At 49.1% G+C, this 18,964-nt stretch overlaps 6 protein-coding genes across 6 annotated transcripts; 2 read left to right on the top strand and 4 right to left on the bottom strand.

Annotated features, from left to right (window-relative positions):
* The first annotated feature begins 1,209 nt into the window (after positions 1 to 1,209).
* F5B22DRAFT_590982 (uncharacterized protein) lies at positions 1,210 to 4,933 on the top strand. The gene is made up of 5 exons (XM_047973832.1): positions 1,210 to 1,232; positions 1,311 to 1,700; positions 1,946 to 3,259; positions 3,316 to 3,855; positions 3,909 to 4,933. Exons 2-5 carry the CDS (start codon positions 1,689 to 1,691, stop codon positions 4,233 to 4,235), a joined length of 2,193 nt encoding a protein of 730 aa, XP_047835032.1. The 5' UTR covers positions 1,210 to 1,232; positions 1,311 to 1,688; the 3' UTR covers positions 4,236 to 4,933.
* Positions 4,934 to 7,537: 2,604 nt separating this feature from the next.
* F5B22DRAFT_633726 (mitochondrial carrier domain-containing protein) lies at positions 7,538 to 9,795 on the top strand (the record flags this gene model as incomplete). Its single annotated transcript, XM_047976880.1, has 3 exons — positions 7,538 to 7,726; positions 7,811 to 9,010; positions 9,076 to 9,795. The coding sequence occupies 3 exons, from the start codon at positions 7,538 to 7,540 to the stop codon at positions 9,793 to 9,795; spliced, it is 2,109 nt and encodes a 702-aa protein (XP_047835031.1).
* Positions 9,796 to 10,332: 537 nt separating this feature from the next.
* On the bottom strand, positions 10,333 to 11,872 carry F5B22DRAFT_354506 (uncharacterized protein). The gene is made up of 3 exons (XM_047970998.1): positions 11,616 to 11,872; positions 10,921 to 11,563; positions 10,333 to 10,768 (listed from the first exon to the last, which is right to left on the bottom strand). The coding sequence occupies exons 2-3, from the start codon at positions 11,437 to 11,439 to the stop codon at positions 10,559 to 10,561; spliced, it is 729 nt and encodes a 242-aa protein (XP_047835030.1). The 5' UTR covers positions 11,440 to 11,563; positions 11,616 to 11,872; the 3' UTR covers positions 10,333 to 10,558.
* A 381-nt stretch (positions 11,873 to 12,253) lies between these two features.
* F5B22DRAFT_633725 (NADH oxidase) lies at positions 12,254 to 14,093 on the bottom strand (the record flags this gene model as incomplete). The annotated part of the gene is made up of 5 exons (XM_047976879.1): positions 12,254 to 12,350; positions 12,482 to 12,641; positions 12,802 to 13,215; positions 13,377 to 13,509; positions 13,638 to 14,093. The coding sequence occupies 5 exons, from the start codon at positions 14,091 to 14,093 to the stop codon at positions 12,254 to 12,256; spliced, it is 1,260 nt and encodes a 419-aa protein (XP_047835029.1).
* Positions 14,094 to 14,807: 714 nt separating this feature from the next.
* F5B22DRAFT_633724 (estradiol 17-beta-dehydrogenase) lies at positions 14,808 to 16,001 on the bottom strand (the record flags this gene model as incomplete). The annotated part of the gene is made up of 4 exons (XM_047976878.1): positions 14,808 to 15,133; positions 15,236 to 15,347; positions 15,434 to 15,590; positions 15,718 to 16,001. The coding sequence occupies 4 exons, from the start codon at positions 15,999 to 16,001 to the stop codon at positions 14,808 to 14,810; spliced, it is 879 nt and encodes a 292-aa protein (XP_047835028.1).
* A 718-nt stretch (positions 16,002 to 16,719) lies between these two features.
* On the bottom strand, positions 16,720 to 18,341 carry F5B22DRAFT_642673 (uncharacterized protein; the record flags this gene model as incomplete). The annotated part of the gene is made up of 2 exons (XM_047978158.1): positions 16,720 to 17,559; positions 17,625 to 18,341. The coding sequence occupies 2 exons, from the start codon at positions 18,339 to 18,341 to the stop codon at positions 16,720 to 16,722; spliced, it is 1,557 nt and encodes a 518-aa protein (XP_047835027.1).
* Positions 18,342 to 18,964: the final 623 nt, after the last annotated feature.

Genomic DNA, 18,964 nt, shown 5'->3' with positions numbered 1-18,964 from the left:
TCCTCCGGTCTCCCCTCTCCCCCCCGCCCCCCACCCGCGCCCCCCCCCCCCCCCCCCCCTCCCCCCCCCCCCCGCCGCCCCCCCCCCCCCCCCCCCCCCCCCCCCCACAGTACATAATATCTCTCCATTATTTTACATGAACCACCCCTGGTGTATTATTAAGAGTTATTATACCAAAGTATATCTATTTATATATATTTATAATTAATGAATTCATAACAGTACTCTTAATTAAAAATTGAATTCTAAGAAAATAACTATATATATTAAAGTAATTATACCTAACATATAAAGTACATCAGTCATTAATGAGTTGCAGCTGGGGCAACGAGCTCTCTTCTGTACATGGATGTACACAGCAGTACAGTTCAGTGCAGGCGCGGCAGGGGTTTGGATCTCTGAATCTGTTTGGTTGGCTTGTTTATTTTCTTTCCTAAATAGGCACTCTTCCCATTCAGTAACCCTACTAGGTACATATATGTCTCCACTATTCTCCATCTTTTTGCCTACGCCATCGCATCAGAATGCGTGGCCAATAAGCTTTCAAGGTTCTTGCAATCAAGATCAAGTTGAAACCTTCTCCACGATGTACTATAGGTTATCATTAGAGTCCCCAAACATCTAAAGGCTTGCTTACTTTGGTGCTGCTCTACATATAGATCTTGCAAGGTAATATTGGGTAGCACCCAGGTAGATAGCCAGGTATCCAGCCTGTACCCTCTCTAATCTTATCAGCTTGGCCTTAACAGTTACCTACCTAGGTAGGTACTGTAAGTAGGTGTGTAGATGCCCCATGTGGAGATGGACTACCTAGTATTGTAGTACCTGGACTAGTCACTGGACTTGGGCGGCCGGCCAGACAACGGGATCATCAACAAAACGAACCCTGATCTCGAGCCTTTATTTCTACTTTCGCTGGGACATCAAAACAACCCAAAGGCACCCTGTACTTCGGCTTCACATTAGCTTCACTTCTGCTCTTCTACCTATTACCTACCGTATCCTTCGACGCGTCGCAATCGACTTTGGCCCTTCACAGCACCTTGATGTTTCTTCCAAGCATATAGACATCTAGTGCACGCGAATTTGGGCTTGGGCTTCGTCTTGGAGATCGGAAAAATACTCGCGCTACTTGCATGTTCGGCGGCCCCTTTTTCTTGAACAACCGCGCTGCTGCTACATACCATACGGTACCTTAGCTAGGTAGCCTGTAACCGAGCAGTTGGGTGTAGGTACGTACCTACGGGCCTAGCGCTGGGCCTGAGCCTCCAGCGCATCTCAAATCCTAATTTGGCGCCTTTTTAAATTAGCTTTCCCATGTAGCGAAAAACAAGGTGCAGCTCAAATGAACCTGAGCTTGGGTTGACTTTCAGTAGGCACTAGGTACACATCTTCATTGCAACCTCAGAATTGCATTGATCAACTTCTTCCGTCAATGAATCCTTAAACCTTCAATGCTAACAGCGCATTGCTCCGCGCTGAACATCGCCATCACGAACCTGGTGGTATTGTTCTCCATCTACTCCTTAAGCATCGCTCCGCTTGTCTACCTCGTCCTTCCCCGGACCGGCTGTAGTCCCGTTTATCCTCATTTTTCCTCTGTCTTCATCCGACAGCTGCGCGTCTTGCACAGCAGCCATTGGAGCATAGATCCCTTACGTTGAAAGACTGAATTTCTACGAATAACAATGGACGCCCGAGTAAGTGTGAACTTTCTTTACTTATAACTAGCAGTGTTCCCAGTTGAGCCCATGTCCAGCGCGTATCAGCACAGCCATCTGGACGCGATCTACATTCCGCTCTATCAGTCCCTTGAACCCCAGCACAGGTCTCAAACCTTTATTTATCCACGCTGGCACGCGAATAGACACACAGAGACTCTAATCGATCTGTTGTATATTGTGCGCCAACGGGCAATTGCTAACTGCGCGTTGCTCTATGACAGCCCTATAGACCTAGTCGACATCTTTCCAGCCTGGGGAACGAAGTTCATGCCCGTTCTGCCAGCAAAACGGTCCACCAACGTCACAAATCCACCGGAAATCTTCTGACTGCACCCGTGACTGGAAATTTCAATATGGCGGCGAAGCGCACTGCGCTAGGAAATCGCAATGTAGCTTCTAGAGACTCGAGCGACCCCGTGTACGCCGGCAAGTCAGGACCAACCCACAACCACAGCACCACGTCGACGATGGTTACCTCCAAAGCCCAAGAGAATCGGGTACAGACTAATTTCAAACCCAAAGACGCGCTCCACGGAGCCTTCTCTCAGCCGGCACAGCGCCCGACCAAAACTCTTGCTCCTTCCGCCTCAATGGGCCACATCAGACCTGCCGCCAGCGAGACCTATATCCCTCGTAGACCTCTCAGCAAGCTATCCAGCTTTGTGTACAGGGACCCACTGCAAGAAGAAGACCGACCTGTGCCTACTAAGCCCGCGAACACCGTGCCTGAAGCCGTACCTGAAGATCCCCCCGCCCAGACTCTGAAGGTGAGGCCTTCCAACGCACATCTTCAAAACCGACAGCAATCGCCTGGCCGTAAGACTTACCCAGAGAAGCCACCAACGTTGCAGCCAAAACAACAAGGACCCCAAGACAAGCAACCTTCTCACCAACCAAACTCCACCGAGGCTCATGTTGATGAGCGTACCTCTTCTGCGACTCTCGCGCCCCTAATTCCTCTTACTGACGTATCACCTCTCTATTCTCCTCACGCTGATGACGACGCGACTGAGCCTCTCTACGTAGACGCCGTTGAGGACTACGCTGAGGAGAAGTGTGAGTTGCAGACGCATAAACTGACTGAAATTACAGACGCACCTCAACCACAGCGGGTAGTCATCCGTACTCTTCCTGAACCACATGTTCCCGAGCCCGTCCACCCATCTCAAAGGTCAGGTACCCAGCCGGAGCCGGACCTACTAGACTACAACGACCATTACCCTCCATCTGTTGTTAACGACTCGGTTTATCCACCATATCTGTCTGATTGTGACGACGAGGAAGAACACTGCTACGACGACAAAGGCTATACCACTGCTCATTCCTACCGTTCCCACGGCGATAATACGACTGGTGGTGTAACGACGGTCATGTTTCCTCCCAAAATCACAAAAAAGGGGCAAGCGGAGATCGAGGCTGCTAAACAAATCGTGGAAAGCAGACGAACTACTGACGAGATTCAAGAGGATGCCTGGGATATCAGCATGGTTGCTGAATATGGTGACGAGATTTTTCAGTACATGAAAAAACAAGAGGTAAGACCGAGAGCACGATAGAGTATATTGACTACTTACTAATAAATCCTAACCAGATGACACTCCTCCCCAACCCTCATTATATGGATGATCAGGGGGAAATTCAATGGTCCATGCGCTCTGTCTTGATGGATTGGGTCGTTCAGGTCCACGCTCGCTTTGGACTTCTCCCCGAGACGCTATTTCTGACGGTCAATTACATTGACCGGTTTCTCTCCAATAAAATCGTGTCACTAGCGAAGCTGCAGCTCGTAGGTGCTACAGCTATCTTTATTGCAGCCAAGTATGAGGAGATCAACTGCCCCTCGGTGCAGGAAATTGTCTATATGGTGGATGGCGGATATACCGTGGAGGAGATCCTGAAAGCCGAGCGCTTCATGCTGAGCATGCTCGACTTTGAGCTCGGTTGGCCGGGCCCAATGAGTTTCTTGCGACGCATCAGCAAAGCAGACGACTACGACCTAGAGACTCGTACTCTTGCCAAATACTTCCTCGAAGTTGTGATCATGGACGAACGATTTGTAGCAAGCCCACCTAGCTATATTGCTGCCGGTGCTCATTGCCTATCACGCCTTGTATTGCACAAAGGGGACTGGGTAAGGCCCGACATTTCCCACTGTTATTTCTCTGTGCTGACTTGCAACTATAGACCCCTGCCCACGTTCATTACTCTGGCTACACATATCAGCAATTGAAGCCTTTGGTAACCATGCTCCTGGACTGCTGTAGACACGCTCGCAAACACCACAGCGCCATCTTTGAGAAGTATTCCGATAAGCGATATAAACAAGCCTCTACGTACGTCGAAGAGGAGATCATGAGAGGCTATACCCTTCCATTCGAACAGCGCGTATCGATGCCATTTACCGTTGAATTCTTTAGCAATGAAACCACTCGCGCTTCGTATGCCGGTTCCCATGCTGATACTCGCACCGGATCACATGCTCTAAAAATACCCATCTCAACACACGGTTGAATGGCCACCTACATTCATTTTTGAAGGTTAATAAAATGGGCCTACTTACCATTCTCTCTAACGGGAGCCCCTTCGAGCAATTACAGCACGAGACCATACGGTGTTTTGCATGACAAACAAAGGTCCCGACAACACTAGCGAATATGGCTCGTGCATCTTCATTCCGTTAGTATCCACAATATCCCTAATTTGGCATTCATATGCTAGTTGATGAGGTGTTACGATGATCACGAATCACACGACCCTAATTTTTCTTTCTGTGCGGCACCTTCCATTCGAGGTTCGGCATTCATTCTCTAGGCGTTTCGGAAAATCTTGAGGTGAGGCAACAGTGACTTTGCAGGTAATTCAGGCAAGGAGCAAGGCGTTTGGCAATGGAAGGCTAGTGCGGAACTGTACGTAGCTATCAGTATTTCCACATCTGGCATGTTAAAGGGATATAGATTCTTGAGGTTTGTCAAGCTACTAATCCTCCATGCAAGAGACATGACTCGTGCTTTCGATTGTGTATATACTTTTGACGAGAAGGAAGCCGACTGTGTGGTTCTTAATGTATTTGCTCTAGCATTTAGAGCCAAGAAAAATGCAGCCTGTACATAATGCTCTGGACGAAAGCTCTTCTATTCCTATAAAATTGGTACATTTCTCCTTGTTTGCCGCACATAATATCTCGACGTAGGAATATGGCAGTATAATCGGTAATCTAGTCTATACCACATATTCCAAAACGTGTACCTATTATCAGTTCCGATATAAAAAAATAAAATAAAAAGTACTTGGACGAGATGGGGAGCAAGATATTCAATTGAGGACTATCTCCTGCTACCCTTTGTCCTACATTCATCGGCATATAGTTACCACTAGATCTCCCTGGACTCTGCCAACCAAACCAACTATGATTAGGTATACCCTTCACCTTCCCAGCATCATTTTTGGAAATAACGTGACTAACTTCATCAGAGGCTGTATACCATGTTACCATTAATACCATCCAACATAATCTGATGATCCTTGATAATCTACTCTAAAGCTGGGTCTCAACTATATCGAGGCCCCTGTGATCGTCTTCAGTCTAAAGTATCTTTCCTCACTTTCTCAAACTGGCCCAGGATGATCTCTGAACAAATGCCAGCCAGCCAGCCTCGATATTAAGACGGTCTAGTACAGGTATCCCCAGCCTCGTGCTGGCAAGTATCACTCGAGGCACGTTGCGCACTCAGATTGGCTGGAGCTTTGGGGCTCTATCGCCCGACTTAATTTCATACTTAGGAGTATCCAGTAGCAAAATTTCCGAGCCATCAGTACCCCCGAAAAATAGTCACAGCCATTTGCCTGCTCCTGTTACTTTGACAACCCTTCGATATTTGAGGCCACGCCCGTATGCACTACCCCATCGTCCATGTATCTCGGTGCAATAGTGCGCAGAATTATACCAAAAGGTTCTAATAGATACGTCATGCATTTCGTTGATTAAGTTTGACTGTGGGGCTATGTGGTGTTACTGTAGGTTTAGGTAGATAAACAAAGTTTATCTTATGGCGATGCAGTCTTCCTCGAGATCATCGCCAATTGCGATAGCACGCTCAACGCAGCCGCGATAGAGAACCGTCGGATCATATTCAATCGGGCCGTTGCAGTTAGAACTCCCTTGTTGAAGTAGGTTGGGTGAAACTCGTATGATTGAGTGGTGCGAGGGGCACGAATGGCGGCTATTACCTTCTCCTACCCCAAAGATCGCTGGGGTAGGTAGCATTTGCCGGGAACAACCGGCCTCCAGCCTCGAGAGCTTGCGAACGTGTTTATTTCTATTTCCTTATTTATTTTAATTATGATTTCTTTCTCTCTTCTTTGGCATCAGGATCAGAAGTGCATATGCGCTACGAAACGATTTCCCCTCACATCTAACATTGTTCTGCTCAAGATCTATATGAGAACCCCAACTTTCACAGTATCTCCACTATGTCATTATGATATCCTTTCATGATGACTATTCCTGTAAAGGCCAGACAGAGTCTCGCGTCGATGGGCTCCGGGACTGATAGCGCGCACTATCAGCAACCATACTGTATAACGTAAGTGAAGTGGAGTGGTCTAAGGCTTGTCCCATCCATCTCTTTCGCGACCACAGGATTACTACAGATACTTGGCGACCCGAGGATAAAACAGGAAGAAAGAGAAGAAAGGGAGAAAGGCTTGTTTTGTTGTGTTATCATTAATCCCAGGCAAGTCTTGATTTTTCAATCGAAGATACCAACCAAACACTGAATCCAGAAAGAACACAGTGAGCCAGCTCCATCTGACGATCAACCCCAGACCATTACCCCATTCATTAAGCCAAAATCCAAAACTGACCAGAGCTCATCTACTATTATTCACTACTACAGTATGTAGCACGAGCACGTTCAGATGGTTAGAGTCAGTAGCGGAGCCAGCGGGGCGGGCGGCCCCAGCAGCCCCAGCAGCCCCAGATCAAGCCGCCAGATGATCTCTCCAGAGAACTTGATGATCACCTGATAGGGCTTAGTGGGCGACCTGATCTCCGTTCCACCGGCGTTCGCTCGGGGTTCGTGGTGGGCGCGTGGTGGACATCGGCGTACCGGGACCGCGGATTAACATAGATCCGCCAGGGCCGTCAGGGCCGCCAAGAGATTATCGATAGCAGATGGGCCTAGCTGATGGGTCCAGCTGCCGAATGACGCTTCTGATTGGATGCATCGTCCTACCATCTGGACTCCAGCAGCCAAACGTAGCGCACGCCATGCCCTAGTGCATGTAGGAAATTTCGGGTGACGGGAACTCCAAGAATTTGGAAGTCTTACTAGATAGGTAAGTATTCCACTCAGAGGCGTCGAGTTTTTGTGTGAAATCCCTCATCGTCGTTGTCACTGCCACCGCGGCCCATAAGCGCCTTCTTTTCTTCTATATTTCTGATTCCTCGTCGCTATTCCTCTAGACATTCTCAGAGCGCAAATTCCGAAGTGTTCCGAGTTGACGGTTGAGGTTGGAAGAGCGCACGCCCCTCTAGACACCATCTTGGCTAGACAGGCAGGACTAGTTTCGGAGCTCCATAAGCTACAGGCTGTCTGGGTAGGTGTCGGGTATCGTGAGGGTCTCCTTCGCTGCTGCAATCACCCATTTTGTCGTTTTTAGCCGATGGTGACTAGGTCAATCCTTGATCGAGGGGTCTAGTCCTTTTCAGTCTTCTGCTCTCGTAGCACTACCACACACCTATCGCGCGACATCGCCAATTTCGACCATCCCCCTCTCCGCCTCCTCCTACTTCCAGTGTGGAATTGCGCAAAATGGCGGCCTCCCAAACGGTGAAAGAAGCGGTTAAGAGTAGCCTCCTAGGCGCAGAGGAGCCGGCCGATCTGTCCGCTTCGTATCGTGCTACGTTCTTGAACAATGCAAAGAAGGATGAACAGACTGGCGAGCCCGTAATGGGTCCTGAGGAATTCATTGAAGCCATTGCGCCTGCAGACGAAGACTACGTGGGTACCCCCCTTCCCTTCCCTCCACATATGTCGACTCCGAGATGATTCTTGCTAATAAGATGCGCGTTCGATATATTATAGTCCAAGATCCACCGTGATCAGTATGGCATCCTCTTCCGCGTCGCTGACCGGTCTGGAAGTGGGCGAGTTAGCATGGGAGATTGGGCTGCCTTCTTGAATCTACTCAATAAGTCCGATGCCGAGTACGAGATCGCATTCCGTCTGTTTGACGTTGACCGCACCGGCACGGTCCAGTATGAAGATTTCCGAAAACTGTACGAGCTCAATAAGGGCGAGGGCAGCATCCCATTCGACTGGGACTGTGAGTGGGCTAAGCTGTATATCGGCGACAAGACGAAGCGGCACAACCTCACATACCCAGAATTCTCACAAATGTTGCGCGGTCTTCAGGGGGAGCGCATTCGACAGGCATTCCAACGCTTTGACAAAAATAAGGATGGATACATCGAGCCTGAACAATTCGCCAAGATTATTGTCGAAACCGCTAAACACAAGCTGTCGGACCACTTACTGCAGAATCTGTCAACTCTGTGCAACATCTCAACGAGTAGCAAAATCTCATATGCCAACGTTCGCGCTTTCCAGAACATGATTAAGGAGATGGATCTGGTCGAACTTATTATCCGCAAAGCAATCAGCCAGAGCTCCGACGGGAAGATCACGCGCAATGAGTTTCTCAACGAGGCTGCCAAAATCACTCGGTTCTCGCTTTTTACCCCAATGGAAGCCGATATTCTATTCCATTTTGCCAGCTTGGATGAACCCTCTGGTAGACTTGGTCTTCAAGACTTTGCAAAAGTTCTTGATCCTCAATGGGTTAACCGTGGCGTTTCGGAAGACTCACAGAACCGGGCCAAGGCTCTTCTACAGCAGAGCAAATCGACTACACAATCGGCTCTTTTGCAGGTTGCTGAGTCTGCATACAGTTTCCTACTCGGTAGCGTCGCTGGTGCTTTTGGTGCCTTTATGGTGTACCCTATTGACTTGGTCAAGACGCGCATGCAAAATCAGCGTGGAGCTGACCCGGGACAACGACTGTACAAAAACTCGATCGATTGCTTTAGGAAAGTCATAACTAATGAAGGTGTCCGCGGTTTATATTCAGGCGTTCTGCCCCAGCTCGTTGGTGTAGCTCCGGAGAAAGCCATCAAACTTACTGTCAATGATATAGTACGAGGCGCCTTAACCGATAAAAAGACTGGACAAATCCCCATTTCATACGAACTTCTAGCTGGTGGTACCGCTGGAGCTTGTCAAGTTGTAAGTGAGGGGAAAAAAAAAAAAAGACACGGCCAAAAGTAACTCTCGTGCTGATCCTCTTCTAGGTCTTCACCAATCCTTTGGAGATTGTAAAAATCCGACTCCAAGTTCAAGGTGAGATGGTCAAGGCTACCGAGGGCGCACAAAAGCGATCGGCTATGTGGATTGTTCGCAACTTGGGTCTCAAGGGTCTCTATAAGGGCGCATCGGCTTGTCTTCTTCGCGATGTGCCTTTTTCTGCCATCTACTTCCCCACATACAGCCATTTAAAGAAAGACTTCTTTGGAGAGTCGCCAACTAAGAAGCTTGGAGTTGTTCAATTGCTCACAGCTGGTGCTATTGCCGGTATGCCTGCAGCCTATCTGACGACACCATGCGACGTCATCAAGACGCGTCTACAGGTTGAGGCACGTAAGGGTGATACCAATTACACTGGTCTACGCCATGCAGCCCAGACCATTTTGAAAGAAGAAGGATTCAAAGCCTTTTTCAAAGGTGGCCCTGCACGTATCCTGCGATCGTCACCTCAGTTCGGTTTCACGCTAGCAGCTTACGAGGTTCTCCAAAGTGTGCTGCCATTCCCTGGAAAGCCCAAGGAGCAACAAGTCCATACTGGTGTTGCCGAGGTAGTGTCAACTATGCGGGAAAAGGACCTCGCTTCGCCACATGCCCGTAGCCGCAACGCTCTGAAGATCATCCTTGACATCGACGAGAACTTCGGCCGCGTACAGGCCGGAAACGAGAAAGCTTGGAAGGCAGTACCGCGACTCATGGGCGGCAACTAATAAGAGTCTCTCCAAGTCCGTTACAATTTTCTCTGTCTTTATAGACCTAGTAGAGGGATAAAGACCTGCATAAGACTGGCGTTTGAGATTTGGCAAGCGGATTGAAAAGACTTATGTGTTGGACTTCCTTTGTAGATTAGATGACACTATCAGGATTTCATGATTTGGTTTGTTCATACCCCTCGGTTCAAATAACCCCGCATAAACTTCTTGTTTTACTGTCAACCGAGCTCTAGAAGTTAGATTTACTTCCAACTTGCATAGATTGGAGACAGATTCCCAACGCGGATTGGCCGTCAACAATGGGGACATTGTTCCAAAGACTGATGGCTACAGCAAAATGGGATGACGGGCGTACAGTTGAAGTCATAATGATCTGAGAGTTAGACACGATCTTGCTGTGTGCACTCCATTGCCCGTGATAAGTTAGACGACTTCATCAGTCAAAACAGCAGCAATGTATTTCTTATACCCTCACATCATAGCCTACGTCATAGCTTTCAAAAGAGTCTCACAGTGCGTTGTGCCACATCTACAGACTATAGCAACCTCTTGAATCGAGCGACTCCCAGGCATGATCAGTCAACGTATAATGGAGGTTTCTAGCGACCAGGATACTTGTGAAGATGTTGGACAAACCCTTTTGGTATAACAATCTCCTTGGCACCATGCTACGGCCTAGAGTCGTGGGAGGAAAAAAAGCATACAGCCACCAACACCCTATTCCATAGCTTATACATCCTGGGAAGCTTGGAAACAATCTTCATCTCCGGAAGGTCCCTCTACCAGCGCCGTCCTGCTCAGGAAAAGGCGCAACGTGGTCTCCGGCCCTAGCCATCATCGCCCGCTCAAGCCACCAAGCGTATTCCTCAAACCCGCTCGTGCTCCCGATGACCTTGGCCACTCGGATACCCCTCACACCCTCGAAGAGGCGGAGCACATCGGGACCGGCAGCCCGCCACTCGGTCTGCCACTACAACCGCTAGAGTCAGTGATTACTCTTTCAGGTAAAAAGTTCTGGGATTTCTGCATACTCCCGAGACACACGTTTGCCCCTTATAGGCAACTATGGCGTCCGAGAATAACTGGAACAAGAAGAAAACGACTCCACTGGTTGTTACATACGGTTTCGATTACCAACTCGCTCTTGCCGGAGAACTGCGCCGTCACCTCGTCCCGCGCGAATTGAGGCTCCGCATCGAGTCTGACGCGAACCCGGAATCGCGTCACCAGCGAGGCGAGTGAGGGGCTGCGAACTGGCGCGTACGTCTTGCGCGGATGACTCGGGCTGAACAACGATGGGAACACGGTGAGCAGCGTCGCGTGGGCTAGGAACATGTTGCTCTTGTAGAGCACCGGAAGGCACTCTGCATGTAGCTGGCGGCATGTGCGGATAATGCTGGGGTACAAGGGGGCTGGGGGGTCTTGTTGCAAGAAGAACGGGGCGTGGGGTGAAGAGGAGACCGGTGTGGGAGCGGAGAGGGGATGTGATGGGTTTGAGGGTATGGTGAGCAGATGTGTGTAGATCTCTAGGCGGATCTCGAGTGGGAGGCTGAGGAAATCTAATAGGGGTGGTGGCGATAGCAACTCAGAAGATGGCGCCGATGGTGAGATGGCCGTGTCCTCGACCGAGCCAAGGTCCATGTCGTGTCCAGGAATATGAGATGCTGCGGACTTGCTCTGGGCGATTGGTGAGTGATGATTCTAAACCCGCATCGGGGACGGAGGGTGTGGAGATGCCGGGCTCAGAGCCACGACTGGAAGATGGCTTCTCTTGTATCAGTTCAGTGCGGTGCAAAGGTATCTGGCATCTCTGTCACCGTAATTCTGCGTTTTCCCGATCATGCGCTGCTCAGAAGAGCGCAAATATGGGTTGATACAGTAGCGATATCGCGACTTCAGCCATGCCGAGTGTGAGTCTCTTATCGTATTACACTGATTCGCTGTCGAGCCCCTCAGCCTACTGTCGCTAATGAGACCCCAGGTTCCATTGGTCCGGCCCTGACTACCTAATGCTTCGTTCTGGATGCGTCGGCTTGGGGTTGGTTTACCCAATGCGTGTCCAAGAACGTGCAACAGATATTCATGGTGCGTCATCGACACCTCAGACAAAAGCAACAAAGGGCAGCAAGCTGGAATCGATGGGATATTTGAAGCTATTCTGTTTATGAACCAGCGCGCTACCCCACCTTTTCTCCCCCAGATCTGCCCCGGATTTCGCAAACGACAATTTGCTAAAAATAGCACGCACGATTGTGTAGTCCGGAATTTTGTGTTCGTAACCTTAGTTGATTGTAAGGAGTACGAAGCCTAGCTAACATGTCTCGCCTTTGCCTCTAACCATTCTCCAATACACGATCTATACGCATCTATCTATCGATAACACCTTCTCCTATGTGAATAACTTCGATTCTAAGCCCTGTGGTACATATGGAATATTCAAATCCACATCATGTCTTCATTGTGGCGTCGCCATCTTGGCAAGTATTCCTTCTGTAACCTTCGGATCAGTCACGTCAGGTAAGTCTTCACCGCGACCTATCAGACCAATCAAACTATGATAATGTTAGTCGAGCACTTATTTCTAAGGGGGCCTCAAGAAGCGTGAGGAGCTGTTGTAGGAACCCTCTGCCTTCAGTGATGGCTGAAGCAAACAGGGCTGTAATTTGTAATTGATGCCACTTACTAGCTGGCTAATCGAAGTTGTCCGGGGAAGTCCGATTCGGAAAGTGCTAGCTTCTTGGCGCCGGTGATTTTTCCCGACAAGAGATCACTCGCGAACAAGGGCTCGTGTATTCCAGCTCGCCCAATTCCCACCCCATCAACACCCTCCAGCGTTGAGTTCACTGTAACAGTCGAGGTTAACAATCACCAACATGAACGAAGGCGGTAAACCTTGGGGACATGAAAACACTTCTAAGCTATGACAATAATTCCGAGCAGAACTTTGTTGTTGTGAATAGCTGAAGAAGGTAAGAAGGAATGGGTTAGCTAGAGTTGACTTACTTCCGCCCACGGTCCTCAAACCCCCCGTAGTGTACACTTTGGTCTGAGTCACAGCCTTTCGAATCCTTTCAGCGAATTCGACGAAGTAATTCTCGCGCTTCTTTGTGCTGTCTTTCTTATGCTCAAATGCAAAGTCCTCGTATGTTCCGCCAGAGGTTTCGACATAATCGAACCCAGCTTTTTCAAGAGCCTGGCAAAGGGCAACAGCCTCCTCAGACGTGAATCCCTTTTCCTGGAACTCCACCGAGTTCACCTTTATGCCCAAGACGAAGCGCTCGCTGACACGCTTCTTAACAGCGGCTGCGACTTCTAGAACGAGCCTCATTCGATTCTCAAGACTTCCTCCATATTCATCCGTCCTCTGGTTTGTAACCTGACTCAAGAACTGTGCGAGAAGGTATCCATGGGCACCGTCTGTAGTTCGCCGCAGTCAGCATTAAACACTTCACATAAAACAGCCGGGATTGGAAGCATTTCGCGCACTCCCGAGATATATGAATCAGTATTAAAGGAAGGATTTGGAACCTCACTGGGGGCTGCCGTAATGGGGAGATAATAATTTCAAAAATACATACGAAGTTCTATCCCATCGAACCCAGCCCGCTCCAAATATTCCGCTGCGTGAGCGAAACTCTCGATCACGTTATCGAGGTCTTGTCTAGTTGCCACACGCGGAACGCCGAAGGGGCCATTGCCGGGCGTAACGAGCTGTTACACACGCTGGAGTCAGTAATTGCCAGGTAGAGAAGGGATTCAGCCCATGCTTCGGGAGTATGCAGGAGTAATGAGGCCCAAAAGCTGCCTAAAGGGTAGAAATATAACTCCAGAGAACTAACCTGGACTGCACTGGCACTAATAGGGTGAGGTTGCAGAGCTTCTGGTGCTTGTCTGCCAGGATGAGAGACCTGTCCCACGATCAAACTCCCATTGCTTTTCCCTGCCGCAGCGAGTGCAGCAAAGGCCTCGAAACGGGGCCCCGAGAACTCAGCGTCGGGAGGAATGATCGCGTTACCGGGCCCTTCGAGGTCCGTGTACGAGATTTGAATGTTTCCGGTAAGTATTTGGCCCCAGCCACCCTTGCCAAAGATAGAGTAGAGATGTATCAACTCTGGCGAGGGAATCCCACGCTTTTCTACGTTCACTGCATCAAAACTTGCCAAGTGTTCAGACGTAGCGGCCTTGAGAAATCGATTTGGCGCAGTGCGTTTGGAGTATGGGAAGACAATGGGCTCGGCGAGACGTTGCGTGTCAGTGCTCGTGGAAGGCCAGCGAGGGACGTTAACTTTCGACATTTTTGCAATGATGGAGCGCCTCGAAGACAGAGAATATGGTTGAGACTTGTTCCTTGGGTTCTGACTACGTCTCTCGAACGTCGGGGCCGGTATCATGAGCTTTATAGCCTTCAACCGACAACACACGTCTATTTCTTCGGATTATATAATATCGGACAACCTTATATCCTATACCCGATGGATATGACTAGTCCAAGCTAAGAGAATCGTATATTATCAAGTTACCTACCTGATAGACCTCAATAGCCAAGGGAAATGGACAAAAGCTGAGATTGGAACAGCAGCGCCGTGAGTGGCTGGGCCGTCGGATGAAAAGTCCGCCGAAGCGGATAAGAGCACGTAACGCTCTGCATAGATAGCTAGGGCAGCGATCACATCATGTTTGATGACTCTGAATCGGGATGATGGTTCTGCCGGAGCTTAGTGGATAGTCATTAACACCGTGGGACTCCGGGCACACTAACCTAAGGAGTAGTGATAGATTAGTCATTTTCATGGATCTTGCTTGACAACCGTCGTAGAGAGTGAAATCCATCTCCAACTCGCCGCATTACTCACTCACTGCCCTGGTCACGAATCCTAATTAGGTTGTTATGATTAGATTCTAGTTCGTTTCTCCACCTCCCCCCTTGCTTCTTCTAGCCTCATTCATTGATAGAGGACTGCTCACGAACTGATAAGAATGTGCCTATACGATAATCCTACAGAGGTTATCTACACCTCCCGCTCCACACAATCATAATCTGTGCTGACTATCACATCCTCCCATTCCCTCAGAAGCATTTCGGTATTCTTCAACTTGTTTCTAATGCCCCGTAGCGCATCACTCCCGAGAACAAGTCGCGGGGGGATTTCCCGCCCAGAACCGACACCAGTCTGTGTCAACACATCGACAATGACACTAGCACCTCTGTCCACGTTGCCAGGCTGCCTGTTATCCATGTGTAAAATGGCCTCTTTCTGTACAGCGAGTCCGGCGTCTGCGTACTCACTTTGTAACTGCTCTTGTGTGAGGAGACGATGACTGCCGCCTTCGTTTACTGCAGAGCATTGGCACGCGTCAGTAATTCACTAGCAAGAAATATATATATATAAATCGATGGGCCTGAAAAGGTATGGGAAAGTGGTAGGGGACCACGAACAGACTTTGGTTCGGAAGAATCCCGGTTCGATAACCACCGCTGCGACTCCTAGCGGTCGGCACTCTAGGTTCAACGACTCGGTAAACCCAGATACCGCCAACTTAGTAGCTGACTATTCACAGATCGACTAGTTATTAGTATTGTCTTTGAGACCGATTCCCATTTCCACGGGAGTGTATGCGTAGGAAGATCTCGTACGTAGTAGCCGTATGCTAACCCTCCCTCCCAGCTTGCGAGACTGCCGAAGTTTGCGATAACGCCAAAACCCTGTGGGCGAAGAAACCGTAGCGCGCAACGTGTTACAGTGGCAGTACCCAGCACATTTGTTGCGAATATACAACGAGTCTCTTCGTATCTGACGAGTAAGATCGTTAGATATTGACCCCTATTCAGCGCTTTGAAGGCAAACTTTTGGGAAAGGGAAGCGAGGGATGTATAAAAGCAAGTGAGGGATAGACAACATGAGTGCCATAGCAACTTACGAAGCGGCCTCTATGACACCCTCCAACAGATATCCAGCAGCATTAACGCAGTGCGTGATCCTGCCATAGACATCGACGACTTTTTGCATCATGTCCATTATCGCTGTTTCATCGCTCGTAACGTCGAATTTTAAAGTCATGGCACCATCGTCTTTGAGGTCTGTCATCTTGGACGCATCGCGTGACGCTGCCGCGACGTTGTCGCCCCGTTTTAGAGCTTCAATGGCTATGGCTCGCCCAAAGCCGCTGCTTGCACCTACGATGAACCACACGTTTCCTGTCATTATAGATGAAAATTATTTACTAATGGTGAGAATAATAAATAGCGCATTTAGAGATTATAAGTGCTTCTAGTGAAGCCTGGAAATTGAAGGTATACTGTCTCGTTACTACATCCTCGGGCATTTTATACGCATTAAGAATATATATCTCAACACACACGACTCTTCCACCTCCCCCGTCGAGTTTCGTCAAAACTATTCGTATCTCGTATCTGTTGTCTTCTAATGCAAGATGTTAGCGTCGCCCACGATTTGAGTGGTGACGATGACCTTCACTAGCCCATGATAATACAATGTCAGACGGATGCATTTCTGTTTGCTTACTTGTGCGTTATTTCATGGTCAATTGCTCATGGCCACTCGATATAGACACTACATCCGAGAGCGACCAGCACTAGTCTGACTGTACGTTGCGGATTCGCTGAGTGAAAGAGTGAAATGCCCACCTGCTTCCTAGGCTACTGAGGCAGCATAACGGTAAAACATAACGATCACCACACCGATCCAGAATACCGTTACTAAGCATAACGACCTGGAGCTCGATATCAAAGCAGTAGATACCCCGATACCCATAGCGGCTCATTCAACGGGCGGGCTTGAATTAAACTACATATGGGCTACTCGAACTGAGAGATTACATAAACCTTTATTGATATATATATACATTCGAATATTTTTGCGCTTCATCTAGAAGAATTGTTATTACATATAATATCAGTTGTTAGTCTTTGGCTAACAGTATATCCACAGCACCGATTTTCTCCCAGCTAAGGTATGTACTAGTATCGCTTGGGTCTCCTTGCCAAGCGTATTCTATGATATCCACGCCATCGTCCTCATCTGCATCGACCAAGCAGTATAACCGCCGACCTGTGTTGACAGTCATCGTAGCACGTCCCCGGCAGTCCTGTAGATCCTCGACTGGATCGCTGGATGCTTCCCACTGGCTGTCCTTCATATACGTCAACTGGACACCATCATCGACATCTGGATCAATGCTGAGCACCTGAAAACCGAGGGGCGTCGGGTTGTCCGAATCGCTCTCGTTGAAGCCTGTCGAGAAGGCTGCAAAGTTGGTTCGTGGCCCTATGTCCCGACCCACATATTGGGGTAGGAACGCGCCATTGCCGATTCGCAACTGTGTCAATCCACTTGTCGTTGATCGGTAGAAAAGGTTGAGACTCCGGCGCAGGATGGCGTCCTTGTCTCCTGTCAGTGTCCCGGAAAATGTGAGCGCTATTGATGTATTGGCCGATGGCTTCTCCGTTATGTCTATCAGATTCGCGTCTGTGAAAGACTGGCCCGAATTTTCGGCCATATAAAGACCCTGTTCCCTTTGCCAGAAGAAGTATGCGTATTGATTACAGAACTCGCATTGCTTGCCGTAGGCGGCAAGTGAAGACCCGGGCATCGAATTAAAACCACTAACAGTATCCACAGATTGCCAGTTATTAGTTGGTACCCGATCTGTTGTAGATATATCGTCGTCGCTGCTGTAGGACAGGGACATAATAGCTGTCACTGATCCCTCGTTCTGGTAGTAGATGCTCACGTCGGGACTCTGCAAGGAACCAACACTTATCAGCATAACGTAGCTGGATGGTAGGAGAAATAGAGACAACTCACGTTGGCACCTTGCCAGAAGGTGTCAATCGCCAGAGAAGAGCCACGTAAGATTGGGTTCGTCGTTCCATTGATTATGTTTGATGCAACCCATTTATTTGTCGATGTATTGAAAGCGGACATGCGAATAGTTGTGTCTCTCATCTGATATATCACTAGATAATTCTTGTATCCGTACGCGTCGGTAAAATTGGCCGAAGCCAGCCGCGACTGCTTGTATACTCTCGCCATCCCGGAACCAGTGTTGACCTGTCCAGCATCTTCATCGCCACCTTGATCTCCATCTTGTGACGGGGATGAGGTCTCTTTTTGGCTACTGCTCCTTGTGCCTACTACAGCGCCAACGACAACGCCGACAATGACTAGAATAGCGCCAGCGAGCACAAGCCAAAACACTTTTCGGGGGAGGCCGCATATCTTCACGCTCTTCGAACCACCACCACCAGCACCTACTGCCTTTGCACCGCCACCCTCTGCTACTTCGGGATATGTTGAGTATGCCGGTGATGTAGAAGGCACAGAGGCCGCTGCTGCTGTAGGCAATAGCTTGTCGTTTTCGGGTTGTGTCGCCGCATGCCCTGGCTTCGTCGGGTCATAGTACCCATAGGGCTCTAGTGTCGAGGGCGGCACTACCTCTAAACCATTTCCCTGCCTCAGAATATCTTCATTCGTGGCCACCTCAAGAGTGCTGTATTGCTCTCTCCCGGATGGAGCAGTCATCCTTGCCGTTACTGATCGTCGCAGTTGGTGTTGTCCACACAAGCCGAGACAAGACGGCGGGAAAAGTAGACCAAGCGAGGCAGGAAGTGAGCTACCTACATTAAGAATCTGACCAGCATGGGATTGTATCAACAACACATGGCTAGAGTACCTAATATAGCCTAGGGACTGCGTTCCACTTAGCTTGCTAGGGTGTCCATGTCCAAGATGACCACTCTGACCATCCATGGACCATAGCAGAACCATAGTTAAAAGCGAGAGGGTAGCTCGGGTACCTAGCGTACCAGTATACCAGGCATGCTTCCAATCTGAGCCACAGGCTGACTTCTTCGGCAGGCCTTTGCATCGAAGGATTTCTGTCCTACCGTATATTCTGTGGGGCGGACTGGAGTACCTACTCGAGCTACTAAGTATGTTGATGCTCAACACTTCTCTCTTTCGCGGGACCTGTTAACTGATTTTGGAGTAGCTTAACATATACGGCCGCTCCTTAGCGGTATTCGCCGTCGGAATTGGCCAAGTACCCAAGCGTAGTGCTGATCCTCGTGTGCCCTACGGTACAGTACATCTGAAGGCAATTGACACTATACTAGGTATGTGAGGCAGTCTGTCTGTCTTGTCTC

This window comes from Xylaria bambusicola (genome assembly GCF_022495145.1).
Source record: "Xylaria bambusicola strain CBS 139988 unplaced genomic scaffold F5B22scaffold_4, whole genome shotgun sequence".
NCBI classification, from domain to species: Eukaryota; Fungi; Ascomycota; class Sordariomycetes; order Xylariales; family Xylariaceae; genus Xylaria; species Xylaria bambusicola.
This window is presented reverse-complemented; position numbering and strand designations above follow the sequence as displayed.

What these genes read in the sequence shown, in the direction of transcription:
- F5B22DRAFT_590982 (XM_047973832.1), top strand. An exon ending in AGTACATGAAAAAACAAGAG is followed by an intron (nt 3,260 to 3,315) that starts GTAAGACCGAGA and finishes AATCCTAACCAG; the next exon opens with ATGACACTCCTCCCCAACCC. An exon ending in TATTGCACAAAGGGGACTGG is followed by an intron (nt 3,856 to 3,908) that starts GTAAGGCCCGAC and finishes TTGCAACTATAG; the next exon opens with ACCCCTGCCCACGTTCATTA.
- F5B22DRAFT_354506 (XM_047970998.1), bottom strand. Translation starts at nt 11,439, where the DNA reads ATGGACCTTGGCTCGGTCGAGGACACGGCCATCTCACCATCGGCGCCA. An exon ending in GCGAGTTGGTAATCGAAACC is followed by an intron (nt 10,769 to 10,920) that starts GTATGTAACAAC and finishes TAGCGGTTGTAG; the next exon opens with TGGCAGACCGAGTGGCGGGC.